At 47.8% G+C, this 20,433-nt stretch overlaps 1 protein-coding gene across 2 annotated transcripts; it reads right to left on the reverse strand.

Moving 5' to 3' along the window:
- Window positions 1–724: 724 nt before the first annotated feature.
- On the reverse strand, window positions 725–5,158 carry cited4b (Cbp/p300 interacting transactivator with ED-rich tail 4b). Of its 2 annotated transcripts, none has more exons than XM_085919292.1 (2): window positions 5,039–5,158; window positions 725–2,186 (listed from the first exon to the last, which is right to left on the reverse strand). In XM_085919292.1, the coding sequence occupies exon 2, from the start codon at window positions 2,179–2,181 to the stop codon at window positions 1,447–1,449; it is 735 nt and encodes a 244-aa protein (XP_085775418.1). In that variant the 5' UTR covers window positions 2,182–2,186; window positions 5,039–5,158; the 3' UTR covers window positions 725–1,446. The 2 variants fall into 2 exon arrangements, with proteins under 2 accessions (XP_085775418.1, XP_085775417.1); XM_085919291.1 differs by lacking the exon at window positions 5,039–5,158 and adding an exon at window positions 2,616–2,993.
- Window positions 5,159–20,433: the final 15,275 nt, after the last annotated feature.

Here is a 20,433-nt window from a genome sequence, read left to right on the forward strand (position 1 = left end):
AGCAATTTTTTTTTTCAAGTAGCTAAATGCGTAAGTGTGTTTATGTAAGCGACCTGTCCATCACCCGGCATCCTAACATCAGCGGGAACAAACACACGTGGCAGACAATTCTCAATCTCCCAGAGGTGGCAACGTTGTCCACATTGTTTTGCCAAATGCAAGCAGCCTAACCTCCTAACGTACGTCCAGGTTCAACTTGAATTGCAGTTTGTATTACTTGAAATTCCCCCACCCCCTCAAGTCCAGTTCAAATTACGAAAATATGCTTTGGATCCAATCGCTCAACCAAAATGCTCTCATCCTTGCCCCAAAAATTTACATTCATGTCACATTGTAGAATTTGGCTGGTGTCATTTAGAATGATATCGAGCGCCGAAACATTTGAGTATTCAGCCCTTCGGCTGACTCAAAAATCCCCACACATTAGCATAGATGGCACTTAAAAATCATTTGTGACACCCGGTGAACTCTGACAATCATAAAGTAGGACTGGACAAAGAGCAAACAAGTTGCAAGCAATCGAAAGCAACAGGGTCAGTTTCCCGCAGGTTTTTTTCGTCCGCGACCATTGGCCGACTTGCAACTCCGCCGTATAAATATTGCAACGCGTTTCCATGGCGGTAGAAAGCGAGGTGTGCCCTCAGCCGCCGCGGGTTGAACCTCAGCACGTAGCTTGGGGGGGGCAGGAGCTGCACAGCGGGAGTGAGAGGCTACGCAATGAATGGAAAAGCAGGCCACACTTCTATCCAGGCCATCTTTATTGATCCTCAAAACCTTACACAAAGACTGCCCGCCCATCTCTCCTTTCCAAATCTCTTCCACCTCAAAACAAACAAAAGAAGCGACTATTAACAATCTCTAATAATAAATAAGAATCGGCGTGATTAAGGCGCTTCTACGTCTCCATGAGAACACAAAACAGTGAGGACATGTTGGAGTTATACAGCTTCAAACAGTACAAGCAGTTGATTTTGGAGAACAAAATAAAAATTCAAAAAGTGGACCACGCCTCGTACGATTGAGGCTCCTTTCTGGACCTTCTGATTTTATTTGAAGAGCAATCTGGAGGATGAGGAGGGCAAAAGAACTGAAAAAACCATAGTCAAATGGCGACCAATCACACGGTCCCCCGGCAGGTAGAGCTTCTCCACATCCGATTAGAAATAAATACAGCTCGGAGGAAACACGGCGACATTGTTCAGTGGCTTTCTTTTGTTTTTTTACATTCAGGTCCAGGAAGTGGGGGAGGTCAAACAACCTCCCCCGCCACCCTGTAGACCACGACGACCGGCAGAGTTCTCCTTCCGTGCGCTCGGCGCCGCAGCTCCTCGGCGGGCCTAAAACAAAATAAAACGGGATGAACAGCATCCGTGCGTTTGTCCCATTGGGCCGGACAGGGCGGCCTGGCCCGTTGGTTGGAAGCGGGGCGGCGAGGCAGTGGCGGTCTCAGCAGCTAACTGTGCTGGGCTGCTGTTTGCTGACAAAGTCCGAGATGAAGTCAAACTCGTTCTGACCCAGGAAGAGTTCCGGCAACTCCTGGACCCGGTCCAGGCCGAGCTCCATCACCAGCGAGGTGAGCGCCTCCTCGTCGATCATGTCTGCGTCCATGCCGTTCAGCGCCAGCGCCGGGCCTGCCATGTGCTGCATGTTGGCCAGCTGGGCCGGGTTCATGCGGTACTGGTTGGGGGGGCCGCCCATGTGGCCGCCGCCGCCCATGGGCCCAAGCGGGTGTCCGTGATACTGCGTGTTGAGTTTTTGGAGCTGCATGCTGGCCATGAGCTGCTGCGACGTCAGGCCTCCGTTCATGAACTGGTTCTGCTGGGCCGTGTGCTGCTGCTGCTGCTGCTGTTGCTGCTGCTGTTGGTGTTGGACCTGCTGCTGGGCCTGATGCATGTGGTGTTGCTGCTGCCCGTTGTACATCATCTGGTGGTGGTGCCCCATTTGGGCTCCGCTCATGGGCCCGCCAGGAGCCACCATGCCCTGCCGTTGGCGCATGTCCATGCCGGCCTGGGCGCCGGCGTAGTGCATCATCTGGCCACCGGGCATGGCCCGCATGGCCGCTGCAGTCTGCTGGCCGTGCTGCGGGTGGCCCGCCTGCAGGCCGTTCATGCCCATCCGGTACGCGTGAAGACCGGTGCCGGCCGAACCGTGATTCATGGGCATCATGAGGTGCTCGGCCATGCCTCCTGTGGGAACAACACATGCGGGGTTGTTAGCAAGCGCTCACCTTGCGCCATTTACTCAACGGGCTGTCTTCTTCCTCGTCACGAGCAGGACAATAAGCCATGCCTTTGAAAATGGCTTCAGTGTCCAATTCAATGGAATAGAGCGGCAAGAGACGGGGGACACACTCACATTCGCACGCAAGGTTGCAACAAAGAACAATGACATCATGCAACGCGCGGCGCGTCTAAATTCGGAGCCTTCCCAATCAATCCCCCGCCGCGGAATCATCATAATCATCTTTTTAAGGGCGCTTTTGACACAAACGAGGAAACAATGGAGCGACGCGCAAAGGAGACAGCGAGCGAGATACATGCGCGCGCACACGGCGACGAAAAGACAACATTCTCCAGCTTGCAATTCAGTACAACAGCAAAATGTGCACAACGTACCGTCTTCAGCTCCGCCCCCCCGCCCAAAAAAAAAACAACTAAAAAGTTACTCCGCTCAAGGTTCTGTCCGGGTTCGGTGATCCTTTGCGTTGAGGAAGGAGAAGGGAGGGAGAGGAGGGAGGTAGTAGGGGGCTTCGCTCAGTGCGAGAAGTCCGCGGGGCCGCACGTCATTGCCCGGTGAGGTGCGCACAAAGACTGCTGCATCTGATCTTCAAGCGAGCGACTGACGATTTTCTGGGTCAACTCGAGGATTATGCACATCTAAAAAGCTCCCGAGGAAGGAAGGCGGTGATCTCCGTGTGGAGGGAGGGGGGCGGAGGCACGGTGGGTAGAAGGGGAGGGGGCGACTCCTGTCTTCTCATTGGCCCATTAGTGTAATTGTGCAGGGCCGTAACGGAGAAAAGGGCAGTCTTGAGAGCGCTGACACTGTAAAGACATTTAAATACTCTCCTCCCCTGCTGTGTTTTCACGCTTTAAAAAAAACACACAAAAAAAACACCGTTTGCCTTGAGATAGATGGATAGAGAAAGAAATAGAGAAAGATAGAGAGAGAGATTATTTGTCCATTATTTGCCCTTTGTCATAGTGATAACTCAACATGCTTGAAATGTTAAAAGACATGAACAAAGCATGATCATTATCTTTTTGGTCACTGTTTGGTAATTGTTAAGTTCAAATGACTTACCGGTGTATTTTTAGAAGGGTGGTTGTGGACAAGACAGGATGGGATGTTACAGAGCCAGTGATGTACAAACATGACTTCCACAAATGAAATTATTCCATGTCCTAATGCAGTTATTGCTCACTCGCAATATGACCTTATTCTGTTTTCTTTTTTGAAAAAAAAAAAAAAAAAAACCTTGATTGAAACAGACATCTCATTTTCAGTGCCGAGCTGGCTGGTCACAAAAATGCAGTTTACATGGCAGTATCCTCCTTTTCCTCTTCTTCTTCTCCCCCATTGACTTCATGCCAAAGCCTTGCTGCCTGCCTGGGTGCAAGCTAGCCGCTGTGATGTCATCAACCAGATTATTCAAGAGAGAGGAAGAGGAGGGCCCAATAGGAAAAGGCCCTGCGGCCAGCTGACCTGTTTTTTGTTTTTTTTTTACTCAGGAGACATGAGACGTGTTGCGAGACACACAGGAAGCAACAAAAGCCTTGAAAGGCAACAGACATTTCACTAATGACACGAGCTTGCCTTAAGTGGACATGACGAATAAGTGAGAATCCAAGTGGGCCATCAACAGAACGTTTTGTTTTTCTTGTGTTTGTGCACATCCACCAGCAAGCGGGCCCTCGCGAGGAGGGGAGCACAGAGGAATGCGCTATTCTAGGCCATGTAGCTACAGCTGTGCGGCGAGCTGCTCCGTGCGCCCACTGTCCGTCGATGAGGCCTCGTGTGTTGCCGGTTGCCCGCTTGAGGACAACAATCTCGCGGCTTCCACGAGCCATCGTCCGGGGAATGCATCTGGAAATGGCAAACGTTCGATGGACAGGCCTTTATCATTGTTTGACATTGGCCAGGCTTGAGTTTTAATAAGGCACTCCCGTGTGAGGGGCACTCTCCACTGAGAAACTCAGCCAGTCAATGAAAAAAACAAACAAAACAAAAACAGAATCAACATCAGTTGCTCTCGTGTGCCCGGTTGAGCCACAGTGAAACGGCACACGATCACACTCAAACATTTAAAAAAATGTTTGCATTGCTATTGCCTCTTGATGCTGATTGTAAAAATCTGAAGGACGACGTTGTGGTGAGTAAGTTAGAAAAAAAAAAGCACAAACGTGTTGACCTTTGGTCCGGTTTCCACCAAGTCGTCTGCTTCAGGACTGGAACTTGTTCCTGCGCATGTCCTTTGTCACGGCTGTCCGGAATTGACCTACGTACGTTTCATTACGCTTGCTGGCCAATGTTATTTTTAGCACATGTCAGACAAACATCAAACATTTCTGGAAAACAGTGACGAACTTCCGCTTTGTGTACATTGGATCAATGTAGCCTGCCCGCCTACTGTAGTCCATGATTTGGGGGGGGCGGGGTTAACCAACACTCAACAAACAAACACGCACGCACGTGGCTGCCTTGAGCCATTTATCGATCCCTAATGTGTGAACGAGCGTGCATGTGTGATTGCTGAGCTGGGGTCGGGGGTCATGTGACTGCGTTAATAGGAGCAACAAGGCGCAAGTGGCGCTTCCCCCCCACGTTGGCGTGGAGGCACTGGCCTGCGCCTCAGCGTGAGCCCCAAAAGGCCGGGGCTGCCTTTGGCGGCATATTTTGAGACGGTGACGTGCTCGTAAATGTTCTCAAAATGAACCAACGCATGACTCATCTTTGATGACAGCCAATCATGTGCAAAATAGAAAATGCTCTGCCATGAGATTTAAGGACTTAAGAGCCTCAGACCCAACTGCTTGCCTACCTTTGTAGCAATGTGGAAAAATTGGATGACAAACGCGCCTCAGACGTGATGTTCATTTGTGTCGCTTACGTAAAAAAATGGTATAAAAGACAATATACACAAAATGAGTTGAAAAATAGATTTCAGGAAAGAACACTGCTAGCTAAAGCAATCTCCAAATGTGCACACTTCCCATTCCAGCCCCATAGACCATTTTCTGTCACCTGATCAATTAACTACACGTGTCTAGCTCCGCCCCTTCAGCTACTTGGGTGGTGACTCCAATGGCAGAACTCCAAAGTGGAATATTGCAAATGCAAAGGTGCCCAAAGTGGACTGGTTAAGCTCATCTCAGAACAGAGGCCGTTTTGTTTTCATTTTATTGTGAGGGTTTCAAAAGAATCAACCCAAATTGTCTCAGTCCAAATATGCTTTTGTAAGTCCCATTTAAAAAACAAACAACCTTTGTTTGGTTTGGCAAAAGACTGCACCAAAGTGTGTTAAGTTCCTTTTCTATGTTTGATGATCTTGCAAATGATACAAGATGGTTAGATGTGTCGCGCAGACCAAAATGTTGCACAAACACACGCTGAGTCCGGAACTGCTTGACAATAGAATTGACATGGACCTGATACCATACAGTTAGATATATCTTTGATTTCAAATATTTTTCCCACCACTAATTTCCTGTGTGCTTATGAGTGTTTTGGGAAGAATTTTAATTCAAGCAATTGTCGGCTTTGTAGTGGATTGAAAGAAAACAAACAGTGGCACTATTTTGTGCAAGTAATTGGCCAATTAGACCAAGGTAGTTGGGCACATACGGCGCCAAGTTCTTCTCGCAAAACAACCTGGGGAGCACCTTTCGCCCCACATGAACCATACCACAGCGTGCCATCCAGACCAAATTGTAGCAGGTGTCAGAACCGAGGCCAAGTTTCAAATGTCTCGTTCGGGGAAATGAGAATGAAAGGCCAAGCCGATAGCAGGTTTGTGTAATCGTCATTTGGCATGCTCCGTTCACCGCGATGGTCCATGCCCGTCGCCTCGAACGGGCCCTTGGCACATCAATTGACTGACGTACGTGACAAAAGCAAAGCGCCGACAATTGTTGTTCCGACAAACATAACCAATATGTTGGGTGTGCCCGACCGTGCTCCACATAAAAAAACATCAAACAAGAAGACGCTGCCGCTGTCGCTTTATCTTCTCGTGCCAAATCATTGTCAAAGCTCGAGTAATTACATGTGCAGTGTCCCTTTAATGTCACAACGTGCCTGTTAAGGCAGCCTTTTGGAACAACATTGTTTTCATTTAAAGATCCAATTGTGCTGATGTTGAAGACAGGATTGCCAGGTGAGGACCTACATTACTTATTTGGCCAAGCCCCGAGGTCATGAATGTGCTCACACCCCTTAAAGACCCTTCAAGGCACAGAAAACGGTTTGAGAATTAGGCTTCTCAAAACTGGTTTGTTTACATTCTCTTAGATCGTGTTTCAATGTATTCGTCTGCATGCAAAACAGATTGTTGTCATGTAAACACACCCTACCAACGCCAAGAGGAACTTGGACAAGATCTGTCTGACTGCGAGCCACTTCCTGAAAGTAAATTGCCGTCCTGGCAGCTCCATTTTATTTTGAACCCACGTCGGGAGCCATCATTGGCAAAGTTCAATGTCCTGGGTTTGTTATCGCTGTATGTGAGCGACGTGCAAAGTGTCCCACGTGAAACCTGAAAGTCATGTGGCCTCTTTGTATGTTTGCGAAGGGGTGAGGGTGAGGGGGGGGTGTTATTGTTCTGGTAAACGAGAGCGTCTCTATAAATACTCCCAAGGCTTCCTTCTCCGCTGCACCAATCATCAGCCAGCGTGGGGCTGAGTAGATGAGTGAGGGCAATAAGCCTGAGTCAAGGCTACCGGGGGGGAGGGGCTGAGGGGGAGGAAGGTTCTGAGTCAAGCGGACTGACCGCGCTGGCTGGAACACACAACTGGCTGAGAGGGACTTTGGATTGGAGGCTGAAACATGCGGAGGTTGAGTGAAAGTTTAAAAAAAAAAAAAAAAGGAGGGGGTTCGTCTGTGTTGGGGGTGGTCGGAATGTACCACTTTGAGAAGGAGCTTGTGATTTTTCCACATGAATGCTGACTCACCTTGTTTTTGTTGTAGTTTCTCTGCAATTTGTAGGTATTTTTTTTCCCCCGCCCACAGCATTTTCTTCTTCTAAAATTATACACAACCCACATCAGCCGGGGAGAAACGTTGTCAAACATGAACCGCTAATGCTACACTGAAACCTCATTTCATTTCAAAAGAAGCTGAAAAAAACGGTTTCCTATCGATCCATTTCCTGGAACACAAAAATAAAACAAATGAATTTGTAAACAAGAGCAAGTGATTTTGAGCACTGGTCCAACAGAACAAAACTAAAGGACAAACATTTTTCGGTGCGGAGTTTGGCTCTTCATCTCGCTGCGGGAGTCGTGACCTGTGACTGAGACCGATCTGTCTGACACTGCTCGGTACATTTTGCTCCTTGAACGTCATTAGAAGTAATTGTAGCCGGCACACCGAGAACAGTTCCAAAGTGGCCTAAGAACAGCAACGCACCTCCTCCACGTTTCACTGCAGGCAAAGTGTTGCTTTTTCTTTTCTTTTGTTTTGCTTGAATTTTGCTTTTGCAAACAGAGCCACGAGGGAACATTCCATTTTGTTGATTTGGACGCTCAGCACGTAACAGAACCGAGTCACGTTTTGTGTGTGGTCACATGGTTAAGTCAAGTGCAAAAAGTCCACTTTGCATGTTGCGACAAAAACACATCTAAAAATAAACCGTTATCAGGGTAATGCAACAGTCGACAAACAAGCGTGATCTAGATTTGATCCACAAGTCATCCAAACAACGTAGTCCACGCAACCTAATTCATTATTAGGCCAGTGCCATTCAGATAGGAATTATTTTTTAAAAATTGCAGAAAAAAAACCTTGCGTAAGTCTTTTGGATAAAAATACAATATTTTCATCTGGATGATAAAGTAAATTCTTGGGGCAAGATGCTAGCGAGCTCCTTCCAAAACTGCCAGCTGTGTTGCCTCATCGCGAGAGTGTCCAGCCGTCTTTCCATCAACGATTTCGAGTAGTTTGGCAATTTAAAGACCGGGCCTCATCGGGTCTCTTCAGGTCTTCAATGAGCTAAAGACGTGGAACAAAAATGTTAGCAATTTATCTCCTGGTGATTGGCAGCCATTTAGAAATACAGCTGCAAAAACCAATCGGGGCAGTCTGAAATTCTCTTTAATCTGCAGATGATGTTCTTGATGCCATCACACACGACTGTCTTTGCTAGCCTGAAACACAATCTTTGGAAAACTCCTTGCAAAGTGCAAGTGTGTTTTGGGCCACATGATATGCGTGAATGCACACAATTGTCTCACAATCGTTTCACAGTTGTCTCACTTGTTACGCTTCTGGTGCCGTAAGTGTGAAAATGTCTTGACAACATTGTGGTGGAGTTGGAAAGGGGGGAAAAAAAAACCCCATCCTGCTTTTGATTGTTCTTGAACGTATCCAAACTGTCACTTCTCTTCAGAGTGCTGCCTCCCTTTATCGCTCCCCCCCTCATGTCTACTTTAAGGCGGAAATTCCCTCTTGCAACTGTTCTGTGGTTGTCAGTTAAAACACTCTTTTGTAAGATATTGGACTCCTTCCAACAACACCTTTTCAAATATTCGGCAATCTTTTTCTGCTTTGGAGGAGAGGCAGTTGAAAGTTGCGCTCGGTTATACTCTGCCTTCCGTCCTCCAATTTCCTCTGTGGTTACACGTTGACACGGGGGCCGTATGAAAACCTGGTGGAAGAGTTGCTTTTGCAAAAGTGGAGCCCTCAAAGGGAAGTGTGAGGGAGAGAGTCAGATAACGGCTAAAATAACGTCTGCCGTCGCTGAGAATTCCCTTTTCTTCTTATCTGGATGCCAGAGGCATGATAAGTCGCCTTAGTGCCTGCAGGTGTTCACACACGTCCATCATGACATCACGCAAGCTCGGTAAACCGCCCAACGGCTCGTGCGTCCATTCTTGCAGCTCATTTACAGTTGCGAGCGCGAACCCCCGCCGCCTCCATTTCCGAGCAATGCCGTTCTTAGGTGTTACTAGCCTGCGGCATCACTCTCAACACAAGTACACTAATTACGTCCCCTCCGTTGCACTTCCTGCCTTGGAGCCGCTGATGATGTTTCCAGGTACCTCGAGGAATGTGCACACGGCACAGGAGGGATACCGGTACAAGTACTAGTCAAGCGAGGAGGGAGTGTACCGATTTACATAGTGGCTTCTAAATGAAAGGACAACCTGTCCAGTCCTACAATGATGTGACACTGTACGACATGTAGAACTGTCTCAACTGTCTCGTTTGCAGAGGCGGGCCCAAGCCTTGAAGGCTTTTCCAGCGCACAAGTCAACAAGGAAGCCCGGCAAGCGGCCAGGACTCGACGTGGGCCTATTCATCTCGCACAAAACACACAAAAGAGTCGACCATGAGCCACATTCTTGACATCCAACCTCATCACACCAGCCGGGCCCTGAATGGCACCCCTCCCCCAGCGGCGCGGGCCAGACAGGGGCGGCTTTGCGACAGCGCCGAAGTCGGCCGGCTGGAGGAAGGGATGCACGGCGTGATGGAGGAGGGGTGCCGGAGAAGGGGGCAGGGATGTTTTCTCTTCTTTCAGCACTTTGACTCACAGATGTCAGGAGGAGTCGAGCGTCGGCGACACTCTTCCCGGCTGGCACGTGCGTACCTGCGGCCTGTTTGGCTTTGCTCTCATCTCCAAAAGGTTCTGGGTTGGAGGGCACGAAAGCACAGCAGGCGTCGCTGAAAATCGACCGGGTTGGTTTGCTGACAAGTTTTTCAATCAATTTCCCCATCAAAGTTGGCAAAGGGCGTCTGAAACATTGGCCGCGTTAAGCGTGACTCAGAAAAGCCAACAATTATCAAATGCGCGCAACAATCGCTAACGCCGACTTTGGCTGGACTTTGTGAACATAACGTGAAACGTGAACAATACTTGAGTATTCTTGTAGTTCCCACTACTACCATGATTCTCTCTTTGTATTTTTTAAGGGTTTGAGGTTGAACTGCCTCACTCGCCAACTTTGCTCCCATGAGGGAGGGGCACTGTGGGTTTGAGAAAAAGAGACCTCAGCAAACAGCCACATGAAAAGAAGACACAACAAAGAAGGTATGTGAACGTCATTGGATGAGCAACTTGGGGGAGGGGCTTGTGCAAGGACATTGGAGAGGAATGAATGAGCTGCCTTGTGCTTGGAGGCGCAGTGAGTTAAGAACTGAAAAAATGAGATCATCAATTTGTCCAAAATGACTCGACAATCATCACCTTAGCGTCGACTCGGAATAATTTGAAGTAATTCGATTACTGTTCGTCAGTCAATGTCCAATAACAGCAGAGGCCGTTGGAACGCGCTCGGCCTTCGCCGCGCAGAACACCAAACGCTCGTCGCTTCATCGGCCGCATGTACGCATGAGACAATTTTCTCAAAGCAGAATATATATATATTTATTTATATTTATAACAAAACACCCAAAGCTCTGACAGCTGCGTGTGCGTCTGTCGTTTGTGCGTTTGTGTGCTCCAACTGGACTGCGAACCAGCTGAGCCCAAATCGAAAGTCAGCGCTGTCATTCCCCGTGTTTACCCAAATGACTCACAGCAGAAATCACTTTGGACTCAGTTAGCGCTCAAGCGCTTCATTACAGCAGGAAGTGTGTGTGAGTGTGGATGGAGAGAGAGGGGGAGGGGGGGGCAAAATAAAACCCTCAGCAAAACAGAGCACTTTTGCTCTCTGGGTGGGACGGAAGGGGGCTTAAAGTACAGCCTAGTTGCGTGCACTTGACTTGAGCTCAACATTACCTGACAAGAAGCTAGTGGGGAATATTTAAAAAGTTTTAGGTACTTTCTCACATGTGGTGTTGTGCCAAAAATTGGAGGACAGGGAGAGTATCAATCTCACATAAAATGACTTTCAGGAACAAAAAAGGCCAACAAGACGCTGGCAGGAAGCAAAATACAAAAATGAAAGTCGGCTCTTCCCCGGACGCCGACAGTTGGACGTTGCCCTACGACAGGAAACGAGGAGCTCTGCTTCCCGCCATCTGTGTTGCGCCACCCTCGCTCTGGCACGTTGAGCAACGTCTCACTGCGGCTTGTTACGTCCGGATTAAAACGCGACTCCAATTGCCTGCCTTGATAGGTTCTTCTTCTTGTTTTTTCCGCTCGGCCCACACTCTGGCCACTCAAAGCAGGAAGCTGGCGGAGAGTTACGCACGACAAAGTCTTCTTTTATTAAATTGGCAAGTGTAGCGCATGTTGCGCTGGAAGCGGGAAGAAGCCAACGGATGGTGGGGAGATGGGGGCGGGGAGCAAAGCCACGAGGCTAGCGGCTTATCCAAGATCCGCACTGAGCTCATCCCCGCCCGGGATATTGCTGTTTGAAAGCAGCAACCCAGAAGATAGGACGTGGGGAAAATCACCTGAGGTCTTGTAGCAAACAACAACTGACCGACTTGTTTTTGAACTTTAACACAGGACGGCGACGGCACAGTTGAACGGTTGCTATGTGTAATGATTGACAGGTTGGCCAGGAACACGGACAGAGGTGCTGCATGAGCAGAGACTCCAAGAAAATTGCTCAGAGAATATTGAAAAGATTCAATTAATTCAACAATTAATAATACGCTAAAGGGGTTAGCACGTCCTCATAGTCGAGAGGTTCTAGGTTCGATTTTTGCCTTCCTAGGCAGGGGCGAATACGAATGTTTGGCCATTTTCAAATCCTTCAAGCCCTTTTCACGCTGCAGTTAGCACAGCACAATGTGCCGAGTCATGATGCAACAATTCGTTTTGAGAAAAAGGCAAGTCTAAAAATGGCGCCACATTAAATGAAACTTGTGTCCAGGGTGATAATGAAGCCACCTCACATCAGGCCTCCCCAACCTCGGGGCTTTTCTGCTTCTTTGCCTTCCCTTGATGATTATGAAAATTTCTGACGGCGGCTGACACATGCTCCATGTGCGGCCGATAACGGGCGAGGACAAGATAAGACATTGTGCTTTGCGGTCAGGGAGCACGCCCCACCGTCATCCAGCCTCCGTCTCCTCCTCCTTCCCTCTTATCTGCCGTCTGTTTTGACCTCCACCCTGTTGCATGGTGTTGGGGGAGGGGAGGGCGAGTTAATGCTAACAGCATGGCACTGGGAAAAAGTACAAGGCAATACTGTTGACGACGCTTCCCAGAGAATTCGGCTTGATACTAAGAATTTGTTGGAGCGCTCTTGCATAATGGCGGTGGCGCTAAATATAGTCACCCTCAAGACGCTAAACAAATTTGCTGGTTGGCTTGCTTACACGAGCGAGTACGGCGCTGGCGTTGCGTTGTCATCTATTGGAGTGAGGCTCTCCAACAGAAATTGCGGCGCTCTTCGCCAAGGCCTGAATGAGAAGGACGCCCGCTTACGTAAGCCTTGGCGTCTTGTTTATGTTCACCACTTCCGAAAATCAAGCGCTCCTTGTGTCCATCAGGGCACAGAAGAGAAAAACTAGAAGTTTGTCAACATAATGGCAAAACACGGTGTAAATTAACTACGGTGTGTTTTTCCCCTCACATGGGAAATTAGAGCGTGAGGCCCCTGCGGGAGATCCTAGAACAAGCTGTGAGCACGATTCAAAACACAATATCGTCACGCTTGACGTTGCGCAAAAAACGGAGCGGCCGCAGACAGTCAAACCGTACGCTGGAATCAATACGGCCATTATTACCCCGATGGACGGTGTTTAAGCCAAGCCGAATATTGTGTACGTTACAATAAAATATCCCGGCAGTCCACCAGGGGTCCGCAATTATCCGGGTCGTCGTTGTGCTTAAAAGTGTTAAGCTAATATGAGAGACCCACAAAATGACTTGAAAGTCCAATTTACGAGGTGTCGCTTCCCCTATTTTGCTTGAAGACAAAATTTGGCACCTCGCTGAGTAAGTGATGTGAAAGACAAATACATCATCACAAAAATCATTTTGGGACTTTAGCAGTGTGCTAATGCTTCTTTGTCTCTGTAGCAGCAGCACATTTGGTATAGCAAGCGAACGTCACTTCGAGTTGCCGAGACTTGAGCGCAACGAGAATGGGCAGCACACCAGCCGTCGGCTACTTCCAAAAGCGTACCCCACCCCCCTCCCCACCTCATCCCGCCATTACGCTTTCAGCTGGCTCGGTGCCCACATTTTGAGCACAAAACAAAGTGGCTTCTCGCCTCCACTCGCATTTTAGGGAGCTGTGAAGTTCATCTAAAAGGGATGAATAAAAAAACTAAACAAAACAAAAACATTGGGGCCAGTTTGCCAAGCGGATGGGAAATAAATGAGTTGAGGTAAAGCATCACCTTATTGTGACGCTCGCCTAACAGATGTGCTGGAGCACATTTTAAATCAGCACACTTTAGCACGTGGCTGCTTCGACACTGCTTCTCTCACAAAAAGATTTTCTTGGGGGGGGGGCGGCAAATGGCCATTATTTTCCAGCAGTTGAAAGAGGACTGCGCATTGGGGGCACGAGTGGGCCTCCTGCCGAGATTTCCTGCTGTTGTGGTGATCAGGCCCGCACACGTCCTTTCACACACAAATACCTTTGGCCGGGCTCACACAATCACCCGTTTGCCATTTGACTGGCGTGCCTTGACAATTGGGTCTCGGATTACCTTCCTGCCAACGTTGAGATTCGTTTGACAAAAACAGTCAGCACCTGAGCGAAAACGAAAAAACCTGCGACGAAGACATACTTTCATTTTCTACAGTCAATAACGGTTTCAGCGCCACACAGTTTGCGCACCCAACGGTCACAAAATTAGGCACACCCACATAGTCAGATAAGCTCTTATTTTGTGGAGGTTGTTTAAACGTCTAGTTGATGTCCTCACGTCAGTATTCCCGCACGAGTAAAATGGCCAACTTTCTTTTCAATTTCATGTGGGTGCCCTTTCCCTTTTTCAAAACAGGTTGATGCAAATTTGTGTTTTATAGTCGTGATTCATTTGCTAGAAGAATATTCCTCTACCTAATAACTATTGCGTTGTGTTATAATGAAAAAATTAAAAAGACTTTTGGGAATCAATTCATTCATTTCAAAATGTGAACCGCAATGGCCTTAACCCAAAACCATTTCTAATGTTCATGTTTTTTTTTTGTTTTGTTTGCGAGTCTCCACAGCTATCATGTCATCCGACTGTGCAGGTGTACACGGCGACGAATGAATAAGAAAAGTGGAAGGTTACAACATGTCTAGATAGAACAGTAAAAGCTTTCGAGCGCCTCAGCCAAGGAATAAGTCATCGTCTCCTTGTGACTCATATCTTTGTCCCCGGTGCTGTACAGTCATAACTGAAGGCAGGCAGGCTGCCCTTAAAAAAAAAAAAAGAAGCTCATCACAATCAATGAGCTCGGAGCCCTAAACATGTTTTGTGCCTCATCGATTTGCTCAAATTTGCTTGCGTGTAATTCAATCGCCTTAACAACATTGTTTCCCTGGTAGACCCCCCCCTCCCCCCGTTTGAAATCGCTGAGTTCAAGTCGCCTCCCCTCCATGTCAATCCCCCAAGAAACAAATCCATAAACGCTTACATCGGCGGCGCGCTTGTTTGCGTTGGCCGACCTTTAACGCAACTCTCCGTGATTGGATAGCTTGTCGCCGTCTGCCACTGACAGTTATTGCGGTCCGCGGATTTTCGCCAGTCACGTCACATCACTGTGCTGGATCCATTTCCTAGCGGCGGGCGTCGTGTGACCTTTACAGACCTTTATTATTTTGCATTTACACACCATAAAACCGTCGGCCTGTGGCCGGCGGAATATCATTCTGTGCGGAGGATAGCTAATTGAAAGGCCGAGGCTCCCTCGGCTTATGAGATAAGCGGAACCGTGAGACATATAGGCATGCTTCGAGTGACGCCGTTTTCCTAATTTGGATATGCACAACAAAAGCATAAAAAGAAAAAGAAAAGCATGTAATAGGATGGATATGTTTGGCTCGGAATCCGAATGCATCTAAAACATGCATCGGATTTATGCTGATGCAGATCGGATTAAAGGCCCACCGGGCTTGAATTGACGAGGTATAGCTGCTAGCTAGCTAGCTTCAGGCTAAAGTTATCTGAGCTGTGCTGATATCAATTTCCTCACGCATGTGACTGTTCTTGTGTAGGACATGCAGAGGACATGCACACGACATGCTTGGAACATCCCGCTCCAGCCCCCAAAAAACAGTACAGATATATTTGAATTTGGTCTGTTGCTCAGTAAGTCACATGGTGGCCCATTATTTTGAGTGAAATACTGTAAATATAAGTTTGTGGCTATTTTTCATGCTTATTTATGTCACTAACACATGACAAAAAGTGGAAGAACCACATGCAGGGATGTGGGGAGGTAAACTGAGTCTCATTAAAGAAATGCAAACAAGGTAGGCCTACCCAAACGAATCAGTCAACAGTCAACCCATCAAAAATTTAAGAAATAAACAAACAAAGAAACGATTAGGGCGGCTCGGTGGTGCACTGGGTAGCACGTCCGCCTCACAGTTAGAAGGGTATGGGTTCGAGTCCACCTCCGACCCTCCCTGTGTGGAGTTTGCATGTTCTCCCCGTGTCCGCGTGGGTTTTCTCCGGGCACTCCGGTTTCCTCCTACATCCAAAAAACATGCTTGGTAGGCCAATTGAAGACTCTAAATTGTCCCTAGGTATGAGTGCGAGTGTGGATGGTTGTTCGTCTCTGTGTGCCCTGCGATTGGCTGGCAACCGGTTCAGGGTGTCCCCTGCCTACTGCCCGATGACAGCTGGGATACGCTCCAGCACGCCCGCGACCCCCGTGGGGACAAAGCGGCTCAGAAAATGGAAGGATGGATGGAAACAAACGATTTACAAAAGGAAACGTAGCATGGCGACATTAGGGTGGCTGGCACAGGCAACACGTGACACAACCAAAGAACCACCCAAAACGCAGCGACTCAATACAAGCAAACGAACGAGACAACAAGGCACACCTACTGGATGAGTCACAGGTGGCTGAAGGGAACTGATAACGCAAACCAACTAACAGAGCTGGTGGAAAACAAACAAAACTAACACGTGGACATGAAAAAGTGACACAGAGCTAACGAAACTAAATCTAATCAAAACAAATTCAACACTTTGTGACTTTCATCCTGATTGCTTCACGTTGGCTGTCAATGTAAACACATCCAGATCAGAGTCATGTGAAATCTACATTGAAATGAACCCCAAAGAATAATCGGTCATAAATTGGATTTGGACCTTCAGGGGAAATCCAGCAATGTGGGCTTGCCCGCCCGGCGCCTCCTGCAAGGGCCCATATGAAGACCCTCCCTCAGTAGATGAGCATCATACTAGCATAAATCCCACCAACCTCCAGGGGATTGTTAGCTTCTGTTTTTATTGAACGTGTCGGCCAGGAGAGTGTAATTTGCGGTGCACGATCTGCCCGGAAATAAATCCCGCTTGGACAGCGGAGCCGCCTCGGGAGGCGAGCCGTCTCGACTTGCTGGCGAAACAATGACGCCCGGGACCGGACGGGAAGCATCGGATGGACATCAGCATTTTATACAATATCTGTGCTAAGGTGATGTCATCTGTGACGTCCAGCATGTCGATTGGAATCGGTTTTGGTCACCAAATGACAACGTTACAGTGTTTGGAAAAGCAGGCCGTTGTTTTTCTTCCATGTTGTTATCTGGCTGATTTTTGTTTTTCAATCTCTCTCGAGCGACTTTGGCTCCAAGGCTTCTTCTTCGCCTTCTGCTTGCTACGACATCACGAAATATGGTCCCAGAGTGGAAGCTTATTAAAATGCAAGGCTTATCTCTCTCTACCTCTGTTCCTGCATATTGATCATGTTTTTTGACGATGCCGTTCCAGTTTAATTGCAAAACCAGTAAACATTAAAACAGAATCCGATAAGAATGAAATGATTGAGTTTAGTCAGTTAGCTGCGAACTTGCGATGGCGCCCAAGTAGGCTTAAAGGAGATAGGGTTTTTTTTTTGTAGGCTGTAACAAAAGAATAGGGTCATTAGGGAAGTCAATTTTCCCTTTAACCTCCACCGATCTCCCGAACATACTATTGAGCGACGGGGTGTCATTGAATCCTAGGTTAAGAGCCCCCCCCCCCCCCCCATTCAAGCACCTCGCTATTAAAAGCAAGAGTCCTCGGAGCTAAGCAACGTACTCATAAGACAAAGTGTCGTCTCTCTTTAGACAAGACAAGCGATTATCAATATTAAAGTGGTGAGGTAGCAAATTTATAGCCGGGTCCTTCCCAGCACAGCCACGCCGAACTTGAGGGGCTTCAAGTGGGAATGCTCGTAAATAAGCCTTATTATGGGCTCTGTGTGTGTTTTGGGGGAAGGTCAGCCAGTGGGCCGGAGGCATTGATCAGCTTTCGGTGTGAGAGGACGTTACAGAGACGGACAGACGGGGGAGTGCAGCCAAATGCTCGATTGTCTCAGCAGACCAGGTCGGACGATATTTTCTGCTTTAACATTCGGAAAAAGAGTAGAACGAGACCCCCCACCCCCACTCACCAGGCTCCTCCACCAGGCTTATCTTGCCGGCAGTTCATCCTTGCGAGGAGCGGCGCTCGGCAGAAAGAGACATCTGCTCGCCGAGAGAATGCCCTAATTATTCATGAGCATTTAAGCATTCAGGATTTGCGCGGTGCGGCAGCATATGTGGCATTTCTCATAAGTGAGCGTCGGCCTCACTTGTTAATGGCCCTTCGTTTTGTACTGGCCACTGCAAAATGCTCACAACTAATAGCGTGTTTCACTCTCATTAATTACTTGCTGCAATTTTGAGGGGGAGAGATGATGTTCATGCAAGGATGACAATGACAGCTTGTTTTTGAACACGGATTCTTGAATCGACATATCCCACAGCAAAATGTGTAATGGTAAACTTGTCCGACTGCCACTTTAGTGTCATTGGGAAATTTTCCAGAACCTTCGCAATTACCTTGGCAATTGTTTTGAAATGAAAACAAAATGGATGCAGGCCAGATTATGTAAGCGTTTTACACGTGAACCTCATAACTGATTTTTAATATGTGGCGAGGAAATATTTGGTGTGTGCTCACTGCTCTTAAAATGAGATTGGGGTCTAATCTTTTAATTAGCCAATATCAGCTCTTTTAAAATGAGCAAATATTGGCACATTTTTGCCAAATGTAGTTTTTTTTTTTTTTTACACGACACATTACAACATACGACAAAGATAAAATTCAAAATTGACTCATTGATCCCATAAAAACAGCTATAATTGACCAATTTTTATTTCTGTCATTCGTAACCGTATTGTCGCAAGGGTCAAACGACCAAAAAGACGTTATTTCAATTGTTATATCGTGTTTTTAAGTCATCAGCCGATTAATTGGTTAAAATCGTTTTATCATGCCAAATAGCGGAGTCAGGATCTGCCTCAATCCCGAAGCTAAAGCCTCCACATCGCCGACCAACAAAGTCAACGACAGATGATAAAGATGACATGCACGTTTCCATGTAAGAGAAAGTTGCGCCATCTTGTCCTCCGTTCCCCTTTGAGTCAGCATGTGCTGAATAATTTTTCTGGAAAATTGTCAATACGGTACAAGTGTTTGTTTTCACGGGAGGATTCTCTACATAATGACAGCGCATTGTGCCGATCTTTCAGGTGCTTTGGGGCCCTATGACGATACTTTCTGATCTTGATAAACAAATCAGAAGGTGTTTTTTTTTTCATTTGTCTTCCTGTCTGACTTGAATGGCTCCCCATTCATATGTGTGTCATCCACAACAAAACCTTGTCACCCCACATAAAGCAGGCCGGCCAGCATCATCTGTCCCCAGCTGTTTACCTTTAGCTAAACAAAGGAGTCTGCCTTTTTGTTGAGAGCTGTTATTCAACAGCCAAGCCCCCCCCCAGCCCCCCACCCCCCTTCCAGCTTCAATTCAACAGGGAGAGAATCAATGGAGCATTGGAGGATACAAGAGGGAAGATGTCAATGTGGGGGGTTGCTGGACATTTAGGAGCCACTAGCAATCCTTCTTCTCAAAAGGAGCCCACAAAGGAGGCAGATCACAGGAAAACGTGAAAAGCAAACAAATAGCGGCGCACGCCTTCTTCTTTCGTCAGATGAGGTGTGCGCGACAGCGGGAGCCGCTCTCCCGGGAGCGAGGCTTGAGTCGACGTCTCCGGAGGAGACTTAGCAAGCGTCGGTGAAAGCTGCGAGGTCTCGTTTGCATCTGCAAATGAGACGCGAGCCGGCTGGCCCGTGTCACCTTGGCAACAGGCCATCGGCGCCTCCTCGCCTGCTACATTAGCAGCCACGCTTGTCTGTCTGCTTGTCAGTCCACACTCCGCCTTCATCTGTCCCCGCACGGCCGCGCGCTCAACCTGACTCCACCCGCGGGATGAAGCGTCCCTGTAAATCTTTCGCACGGGGACCAAAAAAATAGCATTATTAAAGTTGAACACAACGTGCTTTTCCAAGCGTCTGAGTGAATGGCACAGGCGAAGACGCGCAACGATTATGACATTTACATGACGAGAGCCTGACGGTCGTCGCTCACCCATCGGGAAGCAAACGAGTTGCACGATGAAAAACAACATGGCCGCCACAAAAGACCACCTATGGAGCAAGCTGACTCACTTTGAGGTCATATCGATAGGCTTGGTTAGGGTTTGCAAGACGTTCCCCTTGGGTCAAAGGTGACAAAGCAGACCTCTATGGGTTTTTTTTCTTTCAGTCGACTTGCTTATTGCAGTCATCTTCTGACCAGACTGGGCTCTCTCCAAAAAGCATCAAACAGCCACAGCTCAGTCAGAATGTTGCGGCATGGTTTATGACCACAACAGAGATCAGAACATAGAGTAAAAGATTTCGCACTGGCCTCCAGTCAACTGCAGATACACTTCTGCTACTTGTTTACAAATCACCAAATGGTTTGGGTCCTGAAGACATTAAGGACGTGCAAAGTGAATATAAACCCCGACCTTGAGTTTCTGTTCGGGATACCTCGCTGATATTGTGAGGAGGACTTGAGGAGGTTCCTGATCCTCTCAACCTTTCTTGACACGTTTGCTCGCGTAAGAATAGAGTTCTTCTTTTCAATTTGGTATTTCTTTGTCTGAAAGCGATCAGCTGCTTCTTTCATAGTCATGAGTCAGTGCTCCGTTGAATCCAAACACCCCGTCAGGAAAATGATGTGCGGCCGTGTCATTTTGCGGTGCTGCGAACACTCACGTTGTCTGTCAAAAAGGCGGATGCACTCAACTTAGCTTTCTTTGCGCCGCTTTTAGAGACTCCCCCTCCCTT

The sequence above is a fragment of the Syngnathus leptorhynchus genome, chromosome 8, assembly GCF_054491065.1.
Source record: "Syngnathus leptorhynchus isolate UIUO chromosome 8, UIUO_Slep, whole genome shotgun sequence".
In the NCBI taxonomy this organism is placed as follows: domain Eukaryota; kingdom Metazoa; phylum Chordata; class Actinopteri; order Syngnathiformes; family Syngnathidae; genus Syngnathus; species Syngnathus leptorhynchus.

What these genes read in the sequence shown, in the direction of transcription:
- cited4b (XM_085919292.1), bottom strand. Translation starts at nt 2,181, where the DNA reads ATGGCCGAGCACCTCATGATGCCCATGAATCACGGTTCGGCCGGCACC.